Source organism: Photinus pyralis, unplaced genomic scaffold (genome assembly GCF_008802855.1).
Source record: "Photinus pyralis isolate 1611_PpyrPB1 unplaced genomic scaffold, Ppyr1.3 Ppyr1.4_LG9, whole genome shotgun sequence".
Lineage (NCBI taxonomy): Eukaryota > Metazoa > Arthropoda > Insecta > Coleoptera > Lampyridae > Photinus > Photinus pyralis.
This window is the reverse complement of record NW_022170878.1, coordinates 16,816,108-16,840,640: the sequence shown is the minus strand read 5'-3', so window position 1 is coordinate 16,840,640 and position 24,533 is coordinate 16,816,108. Positions and strand designations below refer to the sequence as shown.

General features: G+C 39.6%; 2 protein-coding genes across 2 annotated transcripts in view; one reads left to right on the top strand and one right to left on the bottom strand.

The window, feature by feature from the left end:
- Positions 1–352: 352 nt before the first annotated feature.
- On the bottom strand, positions 353–2,607 carry LOC116180602 (15-hydroxyprostaglandin dehydrogenase [NAD(+)]-like). Its single transcript, XM_031500681.1, has 5 exons — positions 1,844–2,607; positions 1,670–1,796; positions 984–1,090; positions 591–931; positions 353–543 (listed from the first exon to the last, which is right to left on the bottom strand). Exons 1-5 carry the CDS (start codon positions 1,937–1,939, stop codon positions 414–416), a joined length of 801 nt encoding a protein of 266 aa, XP_031356541.1. The 5' UTR covers positions 1,940–2,607; the 3' UTR covers positions 353–413.
- A 4,503-nt stretch (positions 2,608–7,110) lies between these two features.
- LOC116181313 overlaps positions 7,111–24,533 on the top strand; it is a 32,090-nt gene continuing 14,667 nt past the window's right edge. The window contains exons 1-3 of the mRNA XM_031501631.1: positions 7,111–7,352; positions 14,908–15,155; positions 20,025–21,461. Of these exons, the coding sequence (XP_031357491.1) occupies positions 14,977–15,155; positions 20,025–21,461 (1,616 nt within the window). The 5' untranslated portion in view covers positions 7,111–7,352; positions 14,908–14,976. The remainder of the gene's footprint in view (positions 7,353–14,907; positions 15,156–20,024; positions 21,462–24,533) is intronic.

Below are 24,533 nucleotides of genomic sequence, written 5' to 3'. Positions count from 1 at the left end.
CTTGTACGTTCCACGTGACTACACTCATGCTGTTGCCTCCTTCTGTCTCCTGGCTTCTATCCTGATTATTTCCGCTCCTCGGCGTACGGTTTTTTAACTGGTAAGAAATACAAAAGATAAAATATGTACAATACCTATAGTCTGCGTTATTTGAAAACTCCATAGATATCCAAAGATTCCTGCGTGATGAATACATTACCCTAGGACAACGCCGGCGTTGTTGGTAATTGCAGCTTCTTTATGATACATGGGCAAACACTTAACAAGGTTAACAATTTGTTTGTTACGATCTTAAAGATTAAACTCGTTTGTATTGCATTGCATACTATTGGAGAACTTGTGGATATTGGAATTGTGAGAGAATTAAAATTTTTAATGGACATCGCATAGTATCATCACAAAATAAAATTCTCTTAGACGTTGGCCTGGCGATCCGTTGTCGAGAAATCAACCTGCGTGGCTTCGTTCCCAGCGATAACCCATGCGGTTCCACTCCTACCTCTAATCATAACATCCAAAATTTGTTTCGCAAGCTCTTCGCATCTGAAAACAGTTTTTTTTATTCACTTTCGAAAATTGCAAAAACTTACGTTTGACGTTTCAGCCTCTCTAATAACCCCTGCGAAACCTTGTGAATATTCGGACAGAGACTTTCGCTCGACATTAAATTAGGCCCATTATGAATCATCTCAGTGATCGTTACTCCCGGGCAAATAGTGAGAACTTTGACGCCGTTGTGATCGTAGTAGATGGGGTCGCCGAAGCAACGTCCCAGCATGACCGTAAAGGCCTTTGTCGCCGAATACACTGGAATGGTAGCGTTCGGATACACGCCGTTAATTGAACCCATATTTACAATCACTCCACCTCGACCATTTTGCTTCGTGCTCATGTATTCAAGTCCAGATAGCGTGCCATGAAGCATTCCATCCTAAGGGCGCATCATCTAAATAGAGGGGAAATGAACGGGAAGGGTAACTTACGCAATTAGTCGAAAGGGTAGGTTTCCAATCTTGTTCTCCCAGAATTCCCGCATTGTTGATCAATATGTCGAGGTGTTTCCAATGCTCGATTGATTTTTTGAACGCACCTAAAGCATTTTGCTACACTTATCTAGGTTTGGCGAGTCTTGAATTAGAAATGCTATTGATTCCAACTTAACCTGAAGAACTGAAGAATAATTTATCTCTAACATCATTTAAGATCTTTTATTTTGGATAATCTTCGAAGAAAATCGAAAAAGAAGATCAAAAGTTTTTCTGAAGAATTTTTCAAGCACAATAGACATTCTCTGCAAAATCTTTTGACATTCTCTAGTAAGATGCCATAAATGTGGTGGAACATATGACCTTTCTTTAAATGGGCACAATTTTGTTCGATGTTGTTCCATCAACCCTCCAAAATTGGCATAAAATTAAGCTGGACGTGATGATTTCCAAACGGTTATGATTTTCGATTCTTCAGGCTTGTACAAAATTACCCATAAGAATAGAATCCCATTTTTGAGGATGTCTTTTTATTCTGAAGAACTAAATGAAACCTAACCTCTGACCAAAGGACGTGGACAGCTTCTGAGGATTATGGTTGAGGAAGAGTTGAGAAGCAAGAAAAAAGAGGTTTTGGAAGGTACAACGTCCCACGCAATCCTCACACTACCACAATCGCCTACCTTCAACTTGATCCTTTTTGGAAACGTCAGCAGCTACGAAGATAACCTTTTCCGTTCCAAACTCCCTTTTAAGTAGCGCAGTAGATTCCTCTCCTCTAACCTTGTTAATATCCGCCAATGTCACGCCCTGATTAACCGCAATTAGCTCAAACTTATTATGAGTAGTTCATTTACCTCAATTCCGTTGACAAGAAGTTCCTTAACGCAAGCGAAGCCGATTCCTTGAGCGCCACCAGTGACCAAAGCGTATTTTCCCTTCAACATAGACATTTTGTCATATGCCAGGTACACTTAATCGTATGACACCGCGTCTTCAATTTGCACCGATCCTTGCCAATCAAGCAATTATACATGTTTTTTTTTTAATTTCAATCGTAACTAACTAATTAGGTCACTGTGTGCCGATATGCTGTTTAAAGGTTATCAGTAGCCGAGCTATTGCGTCACACCATGGATTAGACTATTGAAACTGAACGATATTATAGTTGACAAGCATTATCAACCACACAAACATTGTTGAAATGAGCACCAACAATTGGGCAACGACGTTTCACACAGAAATTGTTTACCTGAATTTGACACCCAAACTGTTGTCACTCGACCGCCTATTATTGTTATTATAATTTTTAAACTAATTCTGCTTTTACGACAATAAAAATCGCGCGGACTATATTTAATCGTTACCCGTCTTCTTCTTTTTTTTTGCGCTTCGCTATTTATATTAATGCGAAAGCGGAACCAACGAAATTTCTGCGACCAGCGTCCCCTTTATACCAATAGTTCCGAATCTCTCGAAAAAGTAACTATACTTTGAGCTGCACGATAGATAGATAGTGTTTTCCCGAGAAATTTTGGAGCAGTCGATTTTTGGTAAAAAAGGAAGGTAATCCACTGCCTTTTTTTGAGGCCGGAAAGAAAAATTGTCTGAGATCGACCGGGAAAAAACATTTTCTTATAGAGTTTGGCCCGTAGAATCCATAATTTCAAACAGTTCTAAGATTGGACTACTAGATCAAAAGTTACAGCCCTTTGAACTTTTTGTCAAAATTTGTTAGTCCATAACTTTTGATTGAGGGGCCTGATCGAAAAAGTACGAATCGTTTTGGATTCTACGCACCAAAATTAGTGAGAAAAAGTGTTTTCCCGAGAAATTTTGGAGCAGTCGATTTTTGGTAAAAAAGGAAGGTAATACACTGCCTTTTTTTGAGGCCGGAAAGAAAAATTGTCTGAGATCGACCGGGAAAAAACATTTTCTTATAGAGTTTGGCCCGTAGAATCCATAATTTCAAACAGTTCTAAGATTGGACTACTAGATCAAAAGTTACAGCCCTTTGAACTTTTTGTCGCAATTTGTAATTAGTCCATAACTTTTGATTGAGGGTCCTGATCGAAAAAGTACGAATCGTTTTGGATTCTACGCACCAAAATTAGTGAGAAAAAGTGTTTTCCCGAGAAATTTTGGAGCAGTCGATTTTTGGTAAAAAAGGAAGGTAATACACTGCCTTTTTTTGAGGCCGGAAAGAAAAATTGTCTGAGATCGACCGGGAAAAAACATTTTCTTATAGAGTTTGGCCCGTAGAATCCATAATTTCAAACAGTTCCAAGATTGGACTACTAGATCAAAAGTTACAGCCCTTTGAACTTTTTGTCGAAATTTGTAATTAGTCCATAACTTTTGATTGACGGGCCTGATCGAAAAAGTACGAATCGTTTTGGATTCTACGCACCAAAATTAGTGAGAAAAAGTGTTTTCCCGAGAAATTTTGGAGCAGTCGATTTTTGGTAAAAAAGGAAGGTTATACACTGCCTTTTTTTGAGGTCCGCCAAAAAAATTGTCTGAGATCGACCGGGAAAAAAACATTTTCTTAAAGAGTTTGGCACGTAGAATCCATAATTTCAAACAGTTCCAAGATTGGACTACTAGATCAAAAGTTACAGCCCTTTGAACTTTTTCGAAATTTTAATTAGTCCATAACTTTTGATTGAGGGGCCTGATCGAAAAAGTACGAATCGTTTTGGATTCTACGCACCAAAATTAGTGAGAAAAAGTGTTTTCCCGAGAAATTTTGGAGAAGTCGATTTTTGGTAAAAAAGGAAGGTAATACACTGCCTTTTTTTGAGGCCGGAAAGAAAAATTGTCTGAGATCGACCGGGAAAAAACATTTTCTTATAGAGTTTGGCCCGTAGAATCCATAATTTCAAACAGTTCCAAGATTGGACTACTAGATCAAAAGTTACAGCCCTTTGAACTTTTTGTCGAAATTTGTAATTAGTCCATAACTTTTGATTGAGGGGCCTGATCGAAAAAGTACGAATCGTTTTGGATTCTACGCACCAAAATTATGAGAAAAAGTGTTTTCCCGAGAAATTTTGGAGCAGTCGATTTTTGGTAAAAAAGGAAGGTAATACACTGCCTTTTTTTGAGGCCGGAAAGAAAAATTGTCTGAGATCGACCGGGAAAAAACATTTTCTTATAGAGTTTGGCCCGTAGAATCCATAATTTCAAACAGTTCCAAGATTGGACTACTAGATCAAAAGTTACAGCCCTTTGAACTTTTTGTCGAAATTTGTAATTAGTCCATAACTTTTGATTGAGGGGCCTGATCGAAAAAGAACGAATCGTTTTGGATTCTACGCACCAAAATTAGTGAGAAAAAGTGTTTTCCCGAAAAATTTTGGAGCAGTCGATTTTTGGTAAAAAAGGAAGGTAATACACTGCCTTTTTTTGAGGCCAGAAAAAAAATTGTCTGAGGTCGACCGGGAAAAAACATTTTCTTATAGAGTTTGGCCCGTAGAATCCATAATTTCAAACAGTTCCAAGATTGTACTGCTAGATCAAAAGTTACAGCCCTTTGAACTTTTTGTCGAAATTTGTAATTAGTCCATAACTTTTGACTGAGGGGCCTGATCGGAAAAGTACGAATCGTTTTGAATTCTACGCACCAAAATTAGTGAGAAAAAGTGTTTTTCCGAGAAATTGTAGAGCAGTCGATTTTTGGTAAAAAAGGAAGGTAATACACTGCCTTTTTTTGAGGCCAGAAAAAAAATTTTCTGAGGTCGACCGGGAAAAAACATTTTCTTATAGAGTTTGGCCCGTAGAATCCATAATTTCAAACAGTTCCAAGATTGTACTACTAGATCAAAAGTTACAGCCCTTTGAATTTTTTGTCGAAATTTGTAATTAGTCCATAACTTTTGATTGAGGGGCCTGATCGACAAAGTACGAATCGTTTTGGATTCTACGCACCAAAATTAGTGAGAAAAAGTGTTTTCCCGAGAAATTTTGGAGCAGTCGATTTTTGGTTAAAAAGGAAGGTAATAAACTGTCTTTTTTTGAGGCCGGAAAAAAAATTGTCCGAGATCGACCGGGAAAAAACATCTTCTTATAGAGTTTGGCACGTAGAATCCATAATTTCAAACAGTTCCAAGATGGGACTACTAGATCAAAAGTTACAGCCCTTTGAACTTTTTGTCGAAATTTGTAATTAGTCCATAACTTTTGATTGGGGGGCCTGATCGAAAAAGTACGAATCGTTTTGGATTCTACGCATCAAAATTAGTGAGAAAAAGTGTTTTCCGAGAAGTTTTGGAGCAGTCGATTTTTGCTAAAAAAGGAAGGTAATACACTGCCATTTTTTGAGGCCGGAAGAAAAAAATGTCTGAGATCGACCGGGAAAAAACATTTTCTAATAGAGTTTGACCCGTAGAATCCATAATTTCAAACAGTTCCAAGATTGGACTACTAGATCAAAAGTTACAGCCCTTTGAACTTTTTGTCAAAATTTGTAATTAGCCCATAACTTTTGATTGAGGGGCCTGATCGAAAAAGTACGAATCGTTTTGGATTCTACGCACCAAAATTAGTGAGAAAAAGTGTTTTCCCGAGAAATTTTGGAGCAGTCGATTTTTGGTAAAAAGGAAGGTAATACACTGCCTTTTTTTGAGGCCGGAGAAAAAAATTGTCTGAGATCGACCGGGAAAAAACATTTTCTTATAGAGTTTGGCCCGTAGAATCCATAATTTCAAACAGTTCCAAGATTGGACTACTAGATCAAAAGTTACAGCCCTTTGAACTTTTTGTCGAAATTTGTAATTAGTCCATAACTTTTGATTGAGGGGCCTGATCTAAAAAGTACGAATCGTTTTGGATTCTACGCACCAAAATTAGTGAGAAAAAGTGTTTTCCCGAGAAATTTTGGAGCAGTCGATTTTTGGTAAATAAGGAAGGTAATACACTGCCTTTTTTGAGGCCCAAAAAAAAATAGTCTGAGATCGACCGGGAAAAAACATTTTCTTATAGAGTCTGGCCCGTAGAATCCACAATTTCAAACAGTTCCAAGATTGGACTACTAGATCAAAAGTTACAGCCCTTTGAACGTTGTGTCGAAATTTATTAGTCCATAACTTTTGATTGGGGGGGGCCTGATCGAAAGAGTACGAATCGTTTTGGATTCTACGCATCAAAATTAGCGAGAAAAAGTGTTTTCCGAGAAGTTTTGGAGCAGTCGATTTTTGGTAAAAAAGGAAGGTAATACACAGAAGGAAATTGTTAAAAGTTTGTTTAATAATGATCGTTATTGTTATTGATTGTAAAAGCTCGGAAATTTAAGTCGAAATAAATTACATTGCAAAAATAAACTTTGAAAATGGTAGTTCACCGAATAAAAATAGAAATAGGCTGGGAAAAAAGAACTTACCGATAAAAAAACCAGCCGTCAAATTAATATTAAATTGTGTAGTAAAATTAATTGTTTGTAATGATGTGAATGCGTAACATAAAATTATAACATCACAAAAAGTAGCATGTAGACTTCAAGAGGTAACAGTTTTGGGAATTATGGGTCAAGTAAGCAGGTACCAAGATTCTAAGAAAGGGTGAAATACACAGGATCATCTTTGGTGCAATAGAGTCTTTTTGTTAAAAATAAGATGGAAAATTACATGGTCTTGTAGGCAAATTTAACAAAAAACAAGATACTGAAGAGCTTTGATTAGCGTAATCCCGCTCCGGCGAGATAGGTAGCCCGCCCCTGGTTTCGGGGTTTCGAGCCTGCAGTTGATAGTCGAAGACAATCACGGAATTAGGTGTCGTAGCTCAAATGGTTACAGTTTTTACCGCTTCATTCATGGTAAACTCAAAACGATCGGCATTGGTCTTGCTTCAAAAAATCGGGAGTGACCTCTCGGAATTTCAAAGTCTCGAATCGACCTGCGACCCCCAAAGTAAAAATAAACATGGTCAAATCTGTTCGATTTCGGTTTACATAAAGACTGACCGTGCGTGACGCATTCGAAAAAATCTCTTCGCAAAGCTCGACTAAAGTACAATCTGACGTAAATGATGGGAGGGTGGTATATCATTAGTGTGTATGAAACTTAAAAGTGGGCTAAAGGAACGTGGAAAGAAAAAAGGCGGCAGCAACGTGTGGCGCGCAGTTTGCTACCTGCGCTCTGATACGAATGTATTTAAACAGTTCCTATCCACCCGACGCTAAACGTAATTTTCTTCCTATTTTTTTTTTAGAAATGTCGCGTCTTAATTAGCTTAGTTGAATGGAAGTGTGCCCGCCGTTCATTACGCTCCTTTAATTAAATAGCAGTGCAACATGTGATTAAAATTTTGGCGATGCAATGTTTTGTTTTCGTTTCGGCGGTTTTGATGGGTTGATTTTCTGCGTTTCGGGTAAGTAAAACGCCTGGGTAGTGGACTCTACCTTTCGAATTATACAATTGCATAAATTAAAAAAAATCAATGCGAAAAAGATTAGCATATGTCTTGTTCGGTGTAATAATCGAAGCCGAAAGGCGCGCGTGTTTTCTGTACAGGAGAAGAAGAATTTCAAATTTCGTCGGAATCTGATGAGAACTGTATCCGGCCCGATGCCCGCCTTGTAAAAATAGTCGAGCTATTTTCGAAACTTTTAAAAAAGAAATGCATTTCCACGTACCTATAGATTGAATCGAAAGGGGTAGTCATGCTTATGAGCGCATTTTCCATTTGGAGCATGAATGTTTTCATTTACTGTTACTTGTATTATCGCAATTAGTTCAATTAATCACTGATGGTGTAGGTACGTGAAAAGAAATTTCGTTTGAAAAAGAAAAAAAGTCAAAAAGAAGCGTTTCCTATTTATACACTTCCCTCGTGTGGGATCCAAATCGGGAATGTCATCTCTTGGTATTTGATATTCCCAAAACTAAATCCTCCTCCGAAGAGAGCTGTGTGAAGTTACCAAAAACTGCATATTTCTTTGCAGTAACGATACAGCAATAAATATGCATATAATTAGAAATTCTATTTAGGGGTATTTGGACACTAATTACATCAAATGTTGCGATTGATATTAAATTTGCTGCACACATCATCCCTTAAAAAACTTGATGTGTACCCGTACGCTGTGTGAAGATAATTCGTACCAGAACACCCTAATTTGGATTTGTTTGTCCCCACTACATCCACTAAAGAATAGAGGGCAATTTTGTTAAGAAAAATAAAATTCACGTGTATGAATTTAATTGTCGATTCGTAAGGGATGACACGTGTAGATACGGATGCTGTGTGCGATGGTAAACGGTCACTAAGCCACCCACAAAAGACCAATCCAGCTGGCTCTCGATTATTTATAGGTACATTGTTTAAGTCACGTCCGACCTCAGCTACAATTAAAAAACAATCTCGATAAAGACCTAATTTTATTAATTTAGGAAAAACTTGGATAACACCGAATATAATTTAGGTATCACCAGAAAGAAAATTATCATGAAAACTCTAAGCTGAGTCGCACTTTGGGTTCGATGAAACACACAGCACTTAATTGAGAAAAGTAAATTCAGTAAGACACATACGCCGAAAGAAAGAGATGCTTTATGGAATACCCCCCAGGAAAAAGAAAGGTTAAAAATTCCTTTCCTTACACATATCATAAGATCTTCTGAACACTGGAGGGCATTCTATGCCCCCAGACCCCCCGGTGTGGTTTTCAAAAAGAACACTGCATGTTCGTTTCCTGAGCAGCATCCCCACCTCCACAGATGTCTGGTGTTACATTTGATGACCCTTTTCTAAAAATTACGATACAGGTGCCAAAGGTAGGTGGGGGAAGCGTGTAAAACCGGGGGGTTTGGGGGGTATGAAATACCCCCCAGGAACAAAAAAGGTATAACTTTCCTTTCCTTACACATATCATAAGATTTTCTGAATGCTGGGGGGCATTCCATGCCCCCCAGACCCCCCGGTACAGCGTTCCCCCTTAAAACATTCAGCCCTAGGGACTCCGATATAGTTTTTCAAAAAGAACCCAATGTTCGTTTCCTGGGGAGCATCCCCACCCCCACAGATGTCTGGTGTTACATTTCATGGCCTTTTTTTTAAAAATTACGATACAGGTGCCAAAGGTACAAATTATATGGGGGAAGCGTGTAAAACCGGGGGGTCTAGGGGGTATGAAATACCCCCCAGGAACAAGAAAGGTTTAATTTTCCTTTCCTTGCACATATCATAAGATTTTCTTAATGCTGGGGCCATGCCCCCCAAACCCCCCGGTACAGCACTCCCCCCTTAAAACATTCAGCCCTAGGGACTCAGTTATAGTTTTCAAAAAGAACCCAATGTTCGTTTCCTGGAGAGCATCCCCACCCCCCCAGATGTCTGGTGTTACATTTCATGACCTTTTTTTAAAAATTACGATACAGGTGCCAAAGGTACTAAATATGTTGGGGAAGCGTGTAAAACCGGGGAGTCTGGGGGGTATGGAATACCCCCCAGGAAGAACAAAGATTTAATGTTCCTTTCCTTACACATATCTAAGATCTTCTGAACGCTGGGGGGCATTCCATGCTCCCCAGACCCCCCGGTGCAACAATCCCCCCTAAAACTTTCAGCCCTAAGGACTCTGTTACAGTTTTCAAAAAGAACACCGCATGTACGTCTCCTGAGGAGTATCCCCACCCCCAGAGATGTCTGGTGTTACATTTCATGGCCTTTTTTTAAAAATTACGATACAGGTGCCAAAGGTACTAAATATGTTGGGGAAGCGTGTAAAACCGGGGAGTCTGGGGGGTATGGAATACCCCCCAGGAAGAACAAAGATTTAATGTTCCTTTCCTTACACATATCTAAGATCTTCTGAACGCTGGGGGCATTCCATGTAGTTTTTCAAAAAGAACCCAATGTTTGTTTCCTGGGGAGCACCCCACCCCCACAGATGTCTGGTGTTACATTTGATGGCCATTTTCTAAAAATTACGATACAGGTGCCAAAGGTACTAAATATGTGGGGGAAGCATGTAAAACCGGGGGGTCTGGGGGGTATGGAATACCCCCCCCCCCAGGACAAGGAAAGGTTTAATATTCCTTTCCTTACACATATCATACAGATATTTCTGAATGCTGGGGGGCATTCCATGCCCCCCAGACCCCCCGGTGCAGCATTCCCCCTTAAAACATTCAGCCCCAGAGACTCCGTTGTAGTTTTTTCAAAAAGAACCCAATGTTCGGTTTCGCTGGGGGCAGCATCCCAACCCTCACAGGTGTCTGGTGTTACATTTGATGGCCACTTTGTAAAAATGACGATACAGGTGCCAGAGGTACTAAATATGTGGGGGAAGCGTGTAAAACCGGGGGGTCTGGGGGGTATGGAATACCCCCCAGGAACAAGAAAGGTTCAATATTCCTTTCCTTACACATATCATAAGAACTTCTGAATGTTGGGGGGTATTCCATACCCCCCAGACCCCCGGTGCCGCATTCCCCCCTTAAAACATACAGCCCTAGGGACTCCGTTGTAGTTTTTCAAAAAGAACCCAATGTTCGTTTCCTGGGGAGCACCCCAACCCCACAGGTGTCTGGTGTTACATTTGATGGCCACTTTGTAAAAATGACGATACAGATGCAAGAGGTACTAAATATGTGGGGGAAGCGTGTAAACCGGGGGGTCTGGGGGGTATGGAATACCCCCCAGGAACAAGAAAGGTTTAATATTCCTTTCCTTAAACATATCGTAAGATCTTCCATAAGCTGACCCCCCGGTGCAGCATTCCCCCCTTAAAACATTCAGCCCTAGGGACCCCGTTATAGTTTTCAAAAAGAACCCAATGTTCGTTTCCTGGGGAGCATCCCCATCCCCACAGATGTCTGGTGTTACATTTGATGGCCACTTTGTAAAAATGACGATACAGGTGCCAGAGGTACTAAATATGTGGGGGAAGCGTGTAAAACCGGGGGGGTCTGGGGGTATGGAATACCCCCCAGGAACAAGAAAGGTTTAATATTCCTTTCCTTACACATATCATAAGATCTTCTGAAAGCTATGCCCCCCACCCCCTCCGGTGCAGTATTTCCCCCTTAAAACATTCAGCCCTAGGGATTCCGTTATAGTTTTCAAAAAGAACCCAATGTTCGTTTCCTGGGGAGCACCCCACCCCCACAGGTGTCTGGTGTTACATTTGATGGCCACTTTGTAAAAATAACGATACAGGTGCCAGAGGTACTAAATATGTTGGGGAAGCGTGTAAAACCGGAGGGTCTGGGGGGTATGGAATACCCCCCAGGAACAAGAAAGGTTTAATATTCCTTTCCTTACACATATCATAAGATCTTCTGAAAGCTGGGGGGCATTCCATGCCCCCCAGACCCCCCGGTGCAGCATTCCCCCTTAAAACATTCAGCCCTAGGGACTCCGTTATACTTTTCAAAAAGAACCCAATGTTCGTTTCCTGGGGAGCATCCCCATCCCCACAGATGTCTGGTGTTACATTTGATGGCCACTTTGTAAAAATGACGATACAGGTGCCAGAGGTACTAAATATGTGGGGGAAGCGAGTAAAACCGGGGGGTCTGGGGGGTATGGAATACCCCCCAGGAAGAAGAAAGGTTCAATATTCCTTTCCTTACACATATCATAAGATCTTCTGAACGCTGGGGGGCATTCTATGGATTTCACAAGAATCTCTGTCTCCCACCAGACTTTTACTTAAATAGCTAGTAGTTGTATCAGAGTCACAAAGAGAGACAGTGTAAAATGGAACATAATTGATAAGCAAACACGCCCTCAAATACCAGTAACTCCTCTTAAAACGGTTTTTATCAGAACTTTGCGTGTCGCTCTCCTACCGATACCAATTATCTTTTAAAAATTCGTTATGTGGGTTACATAAGCGCAAGAAGGTGTAAAAGGTGGAACATCGTACCTGTTTCCCTAATTCCTTTTCAATCACCCACAACAATAGGTAATCAGGATAGCATCGACTCAAGGAGGCCTTTTGCGTATTAGGTGCTCCTAATAGCCAATTCAGTACTAACAATACACTCTATTAATGCATGTTAATTGAATTCTTTTCACAATTTTCTTATAAAAGGAGATCAAAAGACCTAGAGCACCGATCGAAGCTTCAATGAAAAGAGAAAACCCTCACCTGATGACAGTTTAAGAAACTACTTGATGTTCTAAGGACGAAAACGAGGCTATAAACATTACAAGCTTAATATTGTCGTAATTACTACAATTGAGTCAAAACGGAAGGAACCAAGGAAGCGAATTAGTTAAACAACCATCCGACGATACCTCCCAGAGAGGCCACCGAACCATCGCCTAATACCACTAATCCAAATTGAAAAAAACGTGTCGAGCACAAATGCCTAAAATCTGTACGAGACAATTGGCCAGAACGCCACCGCTTTAATCTTGTCGGGCCCAGAGAAAGCTCCGAGTAGAAAAGAAAATCGACCATTTTGTCGCGAATACATTTTACACGTTTGTAATTACGAATTGTTATAATGAAGCGTTCCTAATTAGCTCGATTTCATCACGATTACGTCTTCCTCGTTCGAAATTAATGCGGGTGAAAGTTTGTTTAATGGCGCAGAGGGGACCGCACGCGCAAATGGCACTGCAGATTACGGTGATTGGGTTTTTTTTTCTGAAAAGGGGGTCAAATTCGGCACTGTAAAACGACACCGTTACCAAACCGTTTAGATTTATGCAGAAATCAATTAACATTGATGACGAAGGAGATCTGGGCGATGTAATTAAGTTATCCATTATAAAGTTTGCTTATATAATACTTTTAGTCTGCAGAATACATGAGTAAATACAGTATTGTTTATTATGTAGAGATTCCGTGGATATCGTGCATAGATGGTCTAGAAATTCCGTAAGCAAATTGCAGTGATTTTCTTGAGAATTTGTGCTCCGTAGACACTGTAGAACGATTATGTGAAAATGAGATTATTTAAGGATTCTGAACATGAAATTTGTCCCTAGAGACCGTAGAGATTTTACATTTCGTAAGGGTTTCATAGTATGGTAGGATTTATTATTATAACGTCATCACTAAGTATGTTTACATAGCCTGCATCATTCAGTTGGGTGGAAGAGAAACCTTCTTCGGGACAAAAACCCTGGCACCCAGTAATAAAACCATTCATGTTTCCGGCATGTAAAACTGCATACCTTAAATAGTTATAAGATGATATTGTTCTGATCAATACCAGTTTAATTTTTTTTACGTTACCAAAACGGAATTCGAGTCGCGTCTCCGCACGTACGCCTAAATTAATGCTCAAAAGAATCGTGCACCTATATCTTCGTTACCTTTACCGCGATAAGTAATTAAATTACGCCCGATAACATTTCTTATCGCAAAACGACCAGATAGCACTTAAATGCACTCGGCCAGATGTGCCTTAATTTTAAGACAATTTTTATCTTATAATTTAAATAAACAAATTTAGATGAATGACAAAATGTAAACAAGAAATTAAATCATTAAAACAATGCTAAATGGAAAAATAGACACTAAAATAACAAACTCAAATGAAATAAATGAATATACATATAATCTGTACGCAATCTGTACTGATTCTCTACAGAATCTAAAGAATCTCTGTAGAACTAATACTTTTAAGTAATATAAAATCTGCGGCATTTGCGGAATATACATACAATTTCTGTGTAGTATTCTGTAGATACTTTTTTGAAAACCCTCAATCGGTCCTTTGGAGGTTCCCTATGGATTTCGTGGAAATTCTCGAATGGTTTCCGAAAAACTGACAAATTCCGTAAGAATCATAAAGTTACTGCAGTCTTCGTAGAGACACTGTAAAGATCTTATATTGCGTAAGGATTTCGTCACAGTTTTATAGAAACACTTTTGATTCTGCAGAGTTGGTAAATTCTACAGATCATGCAGAGATTTTTAAAATATTTTGTGGACACCCTGTGTAGGTCCTGTGGAGATTCTGTAAGGATTTAGCAAGTTCTGTATCTATTTTGCGTATTCCGTAGGTACCCTGTAAGTTTCCGTGAGGATTATCTAATAGTATCTTTAAACTGCAGAGAGTCGGTGGATTCTGCAGATTATGTTGAGATTATGTAGGTATTCTGTAAATATTCTATAGATACTTTGTAGATATTTCGTAGATGTTCCGTAGATATTCCGTAGGTACGTATTCCGTAGATATTCCGTACATTTCTTAGATATTCCGTAGATTTTCCGTAGAAATTCCTTAGTAATTCCGTAGATATTCCGTAGATATTCCGTAGATATTCCGTAGATATTCCACAGATATTCCGTAGATATTCCGTAGATATTCCGTAGATATTCCGTAGATATTCCGTAGAAATTCCGTAGATATTCCGTATATATTCCGTAGATATTCCGTAGATATTCCGTAAATATTCCGTAGATATTCCGTAGATATGTGGATATTCTTTAGGTATTCTGTAGATATGTTGTGGAAACTCTGCATCGGTTCTCTCCAGATTCCGTATGGATTCCATAAAGATTTTGTAGAAATTTTGTAGAATATGTTGAGATCCTAGATACCTTTGCAGCACTTGACAATGCTGCTTCTAGTAAATTTTGGAGATATAGGTACTGTGGAAACACCTTGGAAGGGTCTTGCTAGTTCTGATGACAGAGACTGCGTAGTGCTTCTTCACAAACTCTTTTTCTATCAGAGCCGTTAACCAAGAATGGTGAACACTAATTAAGTACACGAATGCTAACGTGTAAAAATTGAAAACGCATCGCGTTGTAATAATAATTGCACGTTACGCCCTAGTTATAATGTAAACTAATTTTAATATTTATGACTCTTATATATTTCCAATTTCTACACAGAACCAGTGAAAGCACGCGCCGCTTACTCAAGAATGCATTAGATTTCACAAAAAGCAATTCAGTTTCGGTTAATAATTATTTACTAATCAAAGATTCAAACGATAATTTTCATTTCAGGCAGTAGACGATGGTGATGGTTCGGTCGATGTGCTGAGTGTGTCGGGGTGCGGATGATGAAGCTCGAAGATGTGGTCCTCGGATGAAGACAGTCAGCTGCGCCAGCAGCAGCAGCAAACCCGTCGGGCCGGAAGGACCTTCGAGGCGGAACTGCAACTGAGGTACCTATCGCCGGGTGCATTTACGATATTGCCACCCGATGTGCAGGGTGCGCCGCCGGATTCTCCTCCGGCAATCAATAATTATAGGTAAGTGAGGGCGAATCTTTGCTTTTGTGACCAACATCCTTAAATTCCTTTGTCAGTTGGGAAACTTCAGTTAGGGATACCTTTAAAACAAAGGAAAATGAAAGAGGAAGGGATTCGGTGAGCGATTAAAAAGATATTCAACAGATACTCTGTTTCTGATTCTTGAGAAATTGACAAGAGTCTCTAATGCATCTTTAGAACTTCATGGCGACTGTTGTAGAGGTTCTGTAGTGTTGCAAACTTGGCTTAGAGCTAACAATAAAGGGGATTTTTAGAGGGAACGCTTCAAGAGCTTGTAAGCAAACTTAAAAATATTTTCCAGGTTTTTCTCGTGGCCGTTTTAGTAATAATTTTTTTTACCGCAAGCCTCTACGATGGACAGGTTCCCAGATACAGTACCTCGCATTCTTATTTGGCTACCCTGTACACTGGGGGTATTCTATACCCCCCAGACCCCTCGGTAATACTTTCACCCCCAGAACGTTCAGCTTTAAAGCCTATTTTCAAAATTATGGTGTAAGTGCTAAGGGACAAACCATTTTTGGAAAGAGGGTCTGTGGGGTAAGTCCGCATGTTCCCACAACTGGCATAAAGACCTTCGAACACTGGGGGATATTCTATGCCCCCCAAACCCCCCGGTGATAATTTCACCCCCAGAACGTTCAGCCTCAAAGCCTACTTGCGGAGTACTAAATATTTTAGGGAAGAATGCAGAACCGTGGGCCTGGGGACAAATATGGTAAGTCTTCTTTTACCTACAACTGACATAAAGACCTTCGTAGGGGGGGGGGGGGGGGTTCTATACCCCCAGACCTAAAAGTGTTGGGTAAGAATGTAGAACCGGTGGGTCTGGTGGGTAGACATACCCCCCAGGCAGGAGAAATGGTTAGTCTTCATTTTCCTACAACTGACATGAAGACCTTCGTGCAGGGGGGGGGGTATTCCATGCCTTCTACATCCTCCGGTGATACTTTTCATCCCCAGAACTTTCAGCCTTAAAGCCTATTTTTAAAAAAATACGTGGTAAAGTACTAAAATTTTTAGGAAATAATGTAAAAAGGGGGGGGGGAGGGGGGCCTGGGGTTATGGAATCCCCCTGGTCAAAGAAATGATAAGCCTCCATTTTCCTACATCTTACATAAAAACCTTCGTGCACTGGGGATATTGAGACTTTCACACCCAGAACGTTCTGCCTTACACCCTCTTTTGGAAAAGTATTGTGTAAGTGCTAAGGACATTAACATTTTGGGGAAGAATGTAGTACCGGTTTAGGGGGGGGGGGGGGGCAAGAGAATTGGAAAACCTCCATTTTCCTACAACTGACCTAAAGACCTTCGTACATTGACGAATACTTCATACCCCCCGCACCCCCAGGTGATACTTCTTTCACTCACTCTGTAGAAATCTGTAGATATGCTGTAGAGATTCTGTAGATATTCTGTAGGGATTCTGTAGAGATTCTGCAGGGTTTCAGTAGGAACTCTGTAGAACTTTATATATAGATTGTCTAGAAATTGTGTAGAGATCCTGTAGAGACTGTAGGGATTCTGTACAATTTTTTTTGGAGATTATGAGATTGTTGGGACTGTATAGAAATTCTGCGAATTTTGTAAAAATTCTGTAGAGATTCTGTAGACATTTTGTAGTGATTCTGTAGAGATTCTGTAGATATTCTATAGAGAAACTGTAGAGGTACTGTAGATATTTTATTATATTATTAGAGACTGTATAAAGACATTCTGTAGAAATTCTTTAGATATTCTGTAGAGGTTCTGTAGAAATTCTGTAAAGATTCCGTAGAGACTGTAGACATTTCTAGAGATACTGTAAGGATTCTGTAGAGATTATGCAGGGTTTCAGTAGGAACTATGTAGAACTCCTATATAAATTGTCTAGAAATTGTGTAGAGATCCTGTAGAGACTGTAGGGATTCTGTACAAATTTTGTGGAGATTATGAGATTGTTGAGACTAGAAATTCTGTGAATTCTGTAAAAATTCGGTAGAGAATCTATAGAGATTCTGTATAGATTCTGTAGAGATTTTGTAGAGATTCTGTAGAGATGCTGTAGAGATTCTGTAAAGATTCTGTAGAGATTGTTGAGACTAGAAATTCTGTGAATTCTGTAAAAATTCGGTAGAGAATCTATAGAGATTCTGTATAGATTCTGTAGAGATTTTGTAGAGATTCTGTAGAGATGCTGTAGAGATTCTGTAAAGATTCTGTAGAGATTCTGCAGGGTTTCAGTAGGAACTCTGTAGAACTTTATATATAGATTGTCTAAAAATTGTGTAGAGATCCTGTAGAGACTGTAGGGATTCTGTACAATTTTTTTGGAGAATATGAGATTGTTGAGACTGTATAGAAATTCTGCGAATTTTGTAAAAATTCTGTAGAGATTCTGTAGACATTTTGTAGTGATTCTGTAGAGATTCTGTAGAAATTCTGTAAAGATTTGTAGAGATTTTGTAGGGGTTCTGTAGAGATTCTGTAGATATTCTATAGAGAAACTGTAGAGGTACTGTAGATATTTTATGTATATTATTAGAGACTGTATAAAGACATTCTGTAGAAGTTCTGTACAGATTCTTTAGATATTCTGTAGAGGTTCTGTAGAGGTTCTGTAGAAATTCTGTAGAGATTCCGTAGAGACTGTAGACATTTCTAGAGATACTGTAAGGATTCTGTAGAGAATTATGCAGGGTTTCAGTAGGAACTATGTAGAACTCCTATATAAATTGTCTAGAAATTGTGTAGAGATCCTGTAGAGACTGTAGGGATTCTGTACAAATTTTGTGGAGATTATGAGATTGTTGAGACTAGAAATTCTGTGAAATCTATAAAAATTCGATAGAGAATCTATAGAGATTCTGTATAGATTCTGTAGAGATTTTGTAGAGATTCTGTAGAGATTCTGTAGAGATGCTGTAGAGATTCTGTAAAGATTCTGTAGAGATTCCGTATACTGTGTAGAAATCTGTAGAAATGCTGTAGAGATTCTGTAGATATTCTGTAGGGATTCTGTAGAGATTCTGCAGGGTTTCTGTAGGAACTCTGTAGAACTTTATATATAGATTGTCTAGAAATTGTGTAGAGATCCTGTAGCGACTGTAGGGATTCTGTACAATTTTTTTGGAGATTATGAGATTGTTGAGACTGTATAGAAATTCTGCGAATTTTGTAAAAATTCGGTAGAGATTCTGTAGAGATTTTGTAGTGATTCTGTAGAGATTCTGTAGAAATTGTGTAAAGATTTGCAGAGATTCTGTAGGGATTCTGTAGATATTCTATAGAGATTCTGTGGAGATTCTGTAGAGTAGAGATTCCGTATTAACTCTGTAGAAATTCGTAGATATGCTGTAGAGATTCGGTAGATATTCTTGTAGGCGATTCTGTAGGATTCTGCAGGGTTTCAGTAAACTCTGTAGAACTTTATTATATAGATTGTTCTAGAACTGGTGTAGAGATCCTGTAGAGACTGTAGGATTTCTTGTACCAAACTTTGTGGAGGATATGAGATTGTTGCAAGACTAGCAAATTCTGTGGATTCTGTAAAAATCTCGGTAGAGGAATCTATAGAGATTCTTGAATAGATTCTCTAGAGATTGTACAGATTCTTTAGATATTCTGTAGAGGTTCTGTAGAGGTTCTGTAGAAATTCTGTAGAGATTCCGTAGAGACTGTAGACATTTCTAGAGATACTGTAAGGATTCTGTAGAGAATTATGCAGGGTTTCAGTAGGAACTATGTAGAACTCCTATATAAATTGTCTAGAAATTGTGTAGAGATCCTGTAGAGACTGTAGGGATTCTGTACAAATTTTGTGGAGATTATGAGATTGTTGAGACTAGAAATTCTGTGAAATCTATAAAAATTCGATAGAGAATCTATAGAGATTCTGTATAGATTCTGTAGAGATTTTGTAGAGATTCTGTAGAGATTCTGTAGAGATGCTGTAGAGATTCTGTAAAGATTCTGTAGAGATTCCGTATACTGTGTAGAAATCTGTAGAAATGCTGTAGAGATTCTGTAGATATTCTGTAGGGATTCTGTAGAGATTCTGCAGGGTTTCTGTAGGAACTCTGTAGAACTTTATATATAGATTGTCTAGAAATTGTGTAGAGATCCTGTAGCGACTGTAGGGATTCTGTACAATTTTTTTGGAGATTATGAGATTGTTGAGACTGTATAGAAATTCTGCGAATTTTGTAAAAATTCGGTAGAGATTCTGTAGAGATTTTGTAGTGATTCTGTAGAGATTCTGTAGAAATTGTGTAAAGATTTGCAGAGATTCTGTAGGGATTCTGTAGATATTCTATAGAGATTCTGTGGAGATTCTGTAGAGATTCTTTCAAGACTCTGTAGAGATTCTGCAGGGTATCAGTAGGAACTCTGTAGAACTATATATATAAATTGTCTAGAAATTGTGTAGAGATCCTGTAGAGACTGTAGGGATTCTGAACAAATTTTGTGGAGGTTATGAGATTCTTTTGTTTTTATACAAATCCTAAGGATTATTGAAAGATCCTTTTATACAGTGTCATATAGTTGGAATCCGTAGTCTGATTTACAATAAATAATAGCGATATTCCTCCCACTTGACCAGCCTGTAACGCAACGGCATCGCCCTATAAGACTTTGGAAAAATAATTTATCCTGAGCACTAAGAAGTGGAACACGTGTACGTTAATTATTTTTTCTTTACACAAGACGTGACCGAACAAAAAATTAATAATCGCATGCGTGTTGTAAAACACTTCAAATGGGATCGATTTGTTTAGCGGCCTATTTCCACGTGCATACATTTTCCCGCTTTTTATATTCTTCGTGCTAAAGAATTCCTGACTACAATTTCCAACTTTTCTTTCAGGCTAACGCCCACAGCACGTCGCCATCGAAATGCGGCATTTTCCATCATAGCCGAATCGTGTAGCAATCCAGGATCGCGCAGCCCCTCTCCAACGGGAAGAGTCAGTCCTTTCCGTGGTCGCGGTTTTAATCCAATAGGTTCACGACATGCGTCGCCAGCACCATCTCCTCGGCACGATGACAGCAGAGGGCCTTCCTTTCACCACCAGCAAAGGGAGGAGACGTCGTGCGGCAAACAACGGTCGAAAATACCAACGCTGTCGCGCCGTGGAAGCAACGCGGACCTTTATCTGGAGAAGCCGGTTGCTGGACTGCCGCCGAGAGCTCTCAGATCTAGAACGAATCTCACGCGAGAGTACAGCAAGAGCATGACGAACGTCTCGCCGAAGCAGCTAAGCCAGAAGACCCTGCACGCTCCGAATAAACACGCGAAACCCCCGGCCTTTCAGAAGTTGTCACCGATCGTCGGCAGCTCGCCGGAGCGAACCCCAGAATCCGGAAGGTTGAGACCTTCTCCGTCGAAGATACCCCGAAGCAGAAGCCAGCCTCCCGCTTCTCGCGCCTCGGGAACGACCAGCGAAACCGGTTCCAAATCCAGTTCGAGAAACGCGAGTAGAGACCAAAGTCCGCTCAAAATTCCTAACAAGAACAATTACAAAAATGTCAAAGCGAAAGTGAATAGTTTTAATTCGATTAAACCGAAAGTGCCTATCAAACCACAAGTGCCTATGCCAAAACTAGAACGAAAAAACAGCAAAGTTAGTGTTACGCAATCGAGTAGTGCCTCAAACAGTCCCGCAAAGGGCCGGACGAAAGTTAGTGCAAAAAGTGAGCCCTCCCGAATTGAGCTGGACGATATTGAAAACGACGCCGTATCGTCCAAAGCGTCCAGCCCCCAGAAGGCGGCGGATACGTTTACAGCATCCTCGACCGTCGTGTCCAGCACGACCACAACTGCGACGAAACCTCTCAAAATCGACCTGGGCGACAACGACAAGGACTATCTTCCCGACGTGCGAGCCTTGAGCGCGACGAGCGTTTCGACCGCCCTCAATCGCATGAACGACACCGTCTTGGACACAAGGACCCTGATGAAGGACACGAACATGTCATCCCGAATTCCGCCGACCGTCGTGTCGGCCGAAAATTCGCCGGCCACCGAGGCGACCCCCGCGTTGGGGATGAACAACAACGTCGAGGAGGTGAACGCGAAGAGCGGCACGAACGGAAGAACGCACTCGCCGCGGCACAGCGTCGTGGGGCTAGACGTGCTGCCGAAAAGCGCGAACGAAAGGATTCGGGAGGCGAGGACCGTCGTCGCAACCGACGTGCAACCCATACGGATTATGGTCAAGGAGAAGCCCTCGAATCCGGAGGTGCAGAGCGGAAACGTGAGGCTCGCTGTTAGCGCTACGAACGGGATCAGCGAGCGGCCAGGGTAAGTTTCCTTATTTATTAAACTAAACTTGTCCGTTCAGGCGGATTTATCGACCTTTTCCATTTCGTTCCGTGGTCGAATCGATTCTATAGCATTTTGAAACGAACTTCCACAGGAAATCTGTCGAATTTAATCGATTGATTTATTCAGAAACACCTGAAACAATTAAAACAAAATCCCTGAGAGAAAAGCTTGTTTGGAGATAATACCCCGCACACATGCGGTCGATAATTAAAAATTGAGAAACCGCACTCGCTGACAGCTTCAGGAAGCTTCACTTTTGATTTATGAAACTATATGGATCAATGAATTGAACTGCAACCCTCTTTTTTTACGTTGATTCCAGTATTTAAGGTAACACCACTTCCACCATAAAATTAAAAAAAGTGTGTTGAGTGCTGAGACCTTTCAGTATTTTTTAATGTTTTTTTTTGGGTCATATGGATTTCTTACATATCCCTTACAGATATGTTGAGATTCTGTTGAAATTGTGTTGCTGATCTTTCGAATCTGTTGAGGCTATGCGGATACTGTTGATATTGTGTTGATCAAGACTGTTGAGAATACGTTCAGATTCTGTTAAGATTGTGTTGAGGTTTTGCTCAAACCGTTGTGAAATCGGATTCTATTGATGCTGTAACGAGCGTAGGTTGAAATTCTGTTGAGTTTGCAGATTCTGCAGAATATATATATATATATATATATATATATATATATATATATTATATATATAAAGCTGTAATACATTTTTGCTCTTAAAATAATTGGGGAGCCAATAATCGCATGTTATGAATTTTACATTGAAATCCCTATGATGCGTTACGCAAGTCACCACCCTGTATATATATATTGTCGAGATTTGTATTTAGTCCATAACTTTTGATTGAGAGGTCTGATCGAAAAAGTACGAATCGTTTTGGATTCTACGCACCAAAATTAGTGAGAAAAAGTATTTTCCCGAGAAATTTTGGTGCAGCCGATTTTGGTAAAAAAGGAAGGTAATACACTGCCTTTTTTTGAGGCCGGAAAAAAAAATTGTCTGAGATCGACCGGGAAAAAAACATTTTCTTATAGAATGTGGCCTCTAGAATCCATAATTTCAAACAGTTCCAAGATTAGGCTACTAGTTTAAAAGTTACAGCCCTTTGAATTTTTTTTCGAAATTGGTTTCTAGTTTATAACTTTTGATTGAGGAGTCTAATCGAAAAAGTAAGAATTGTTTTGGATTCTACGCACCAAAATTAATAAGAAAAAGTGTTTTCCCGAGAAATTTTAGTGCAGTCGATTTTTGGTAAAAAAAGGAAGGTTCACTGCCTTTTTTTGAGGCCGGAAAAAAAAATTGTCTGAGATCGACCGGGAAAAAACATATAGAGTTTGGCCCGTAGAATCCATAATTTCATACAGTTCCTAGATTGGACTACTAGATCAAAAGTTACAGCCCTTTAAACTTTATATATATATATATATATATATTCTGCCCGAATTGTGACTTGATTCTTCAGATATTCTACACGTTCAGGGTAATTATTAATTAACTGTTTTCCTGAGACGCAATTTTAAATTTTCCGTCGTGCGAAATTGTCCCCATTTTATTAATTACCCCCTAAAATTAGGTTATCTGCACCATACGTTTTGTTTTTGGGGCACTTAATTACGAATAGGCGTTGAGTAAGGTTTATTTTTAAACGAGCTCGGATGATTTAAGGGATTAGCGCCTAATTAAATAAATTAAAACGGAGGTTGAACAACTCGGCTCTGGCAATTAAGATTTTATTTTCGCCATAAAAAGGGTTGGTAACGCACCCCAAACCTGCGGATCAAGTGGTATTGAACTTTTCGCGAAAAAATGGGAAGAAAGACAAAAGCCGAATTCACAAAGGGGTTTTCGTTTTAAAGGGGACTAGGTCACATGACCACCGGTCAGCGATTGTTTGAATATTACGGCTAGTCACGCGATTAGGCCGGTATATCGGGGCTGTACAAATTCAATATTGCCGATGGTCAGTCTAAGTCATAGACGCGGAATCTAAAAATTGCAAGCCTAACGTAATTATCGTGTTGCTCACTTGAACTCGACAAAGTTCCACAAGTGATGCACGCACGCCCTTAAATATTTAAAATCGACTTTAAACCTTCTCGTGAAAAACACAACGTTTTTGACGTAATAATCGGAAATGTCTAGGAAACGGTCGTGAATAAGCACTTCGGTAAACTTTCGAGAGATCAGATAAGCACCACGTTTGGGGCCACGCCACCACACTGCCTGCATATGATGTATGGCCAATAATTTTTTTTTAAAGATAATTCGTTGCCAATTCTAAATATGTACCTTTTCTTTCTCGTTTCCACTTCCTATCTCTCTCTCTTTTTAAATTTTTAAAAAACAATATTGCGAGTGATCGCAGAAAATCCAACGCGGAATCTCTACAGTAAAAAATGACTTGTTCAAAATTAACTCGGTCACTTGGATTGCTCAACATCGAACAGTCCCTTTGCAAATAGTAAAGCCTCCCCGCTACGAGACAGGAGTTAACGCCAGCAATTTTCCTGAATGCTAAATGGAGGTTGATCCAATTTTCCAAAGTTGGACGACTCAGGGGGTAGTTTAAGACACCGTATAAATAAGGTAAAGCGTAAATTTTGTATTTGCCACTGGAATTTTTAGTTTAAATAATCAATATTCGTGTATGAACGGACGGTTTTGCGCAATTTTTGTTTAATTTTACTTAAATGTTTAATAAACTTTTTCATTAAATCGTATATTTATTGCAATCACACTACAGAGATCAAAACAAACATTTTTAAAGAGGAAATTGTTCTTCTGGTCCGTTTATAGAGGTTGATGGTTACAGTTATTCGTCTGACATTTGAAGCAGTTGCATCTTTCACTAGTGCAAGGATCGCTCCCACTCCGCACAAAATCACACTTTCTTACTTGACTTCCCACACCTATAGAAAACAGTGGGCATTTACAACATTATGAAATCATTAAATCATACATCTGTTCGTTCGATAAGCAACACAGTATGCTACCAGATCAGAAGAAATGGCCCTTTTTTTCAAAACACTCAA

What these genes read in the sequence shown, in the direction of transcription:
- LOC116180602 (XM_031500681.1), bottom strand. Translation starts at nt 1,939, where the DNA reads ATGTCTATGTTGAAGGGAAAATACGCTTTGGTCACTGGTGGCGCTCAA. An exon ending in TTCTTGTCAACGGAATTGAG is followed by an intron (nt 1,797 to 1,843) that starts GTAAATGAACTA and finishes GCGGTTAATCAG; the next exon opens with GGCGTGACATTGGCGGATAT. An exon ending in CTACCCTTTCGACTAATTGC is followed by an intron (nt 932 to 983) that starts GTAAGTTACCCT and finishes ATGCGCCCTTAG; the next exon opens with GATGGAATGCTTCATGGCAC.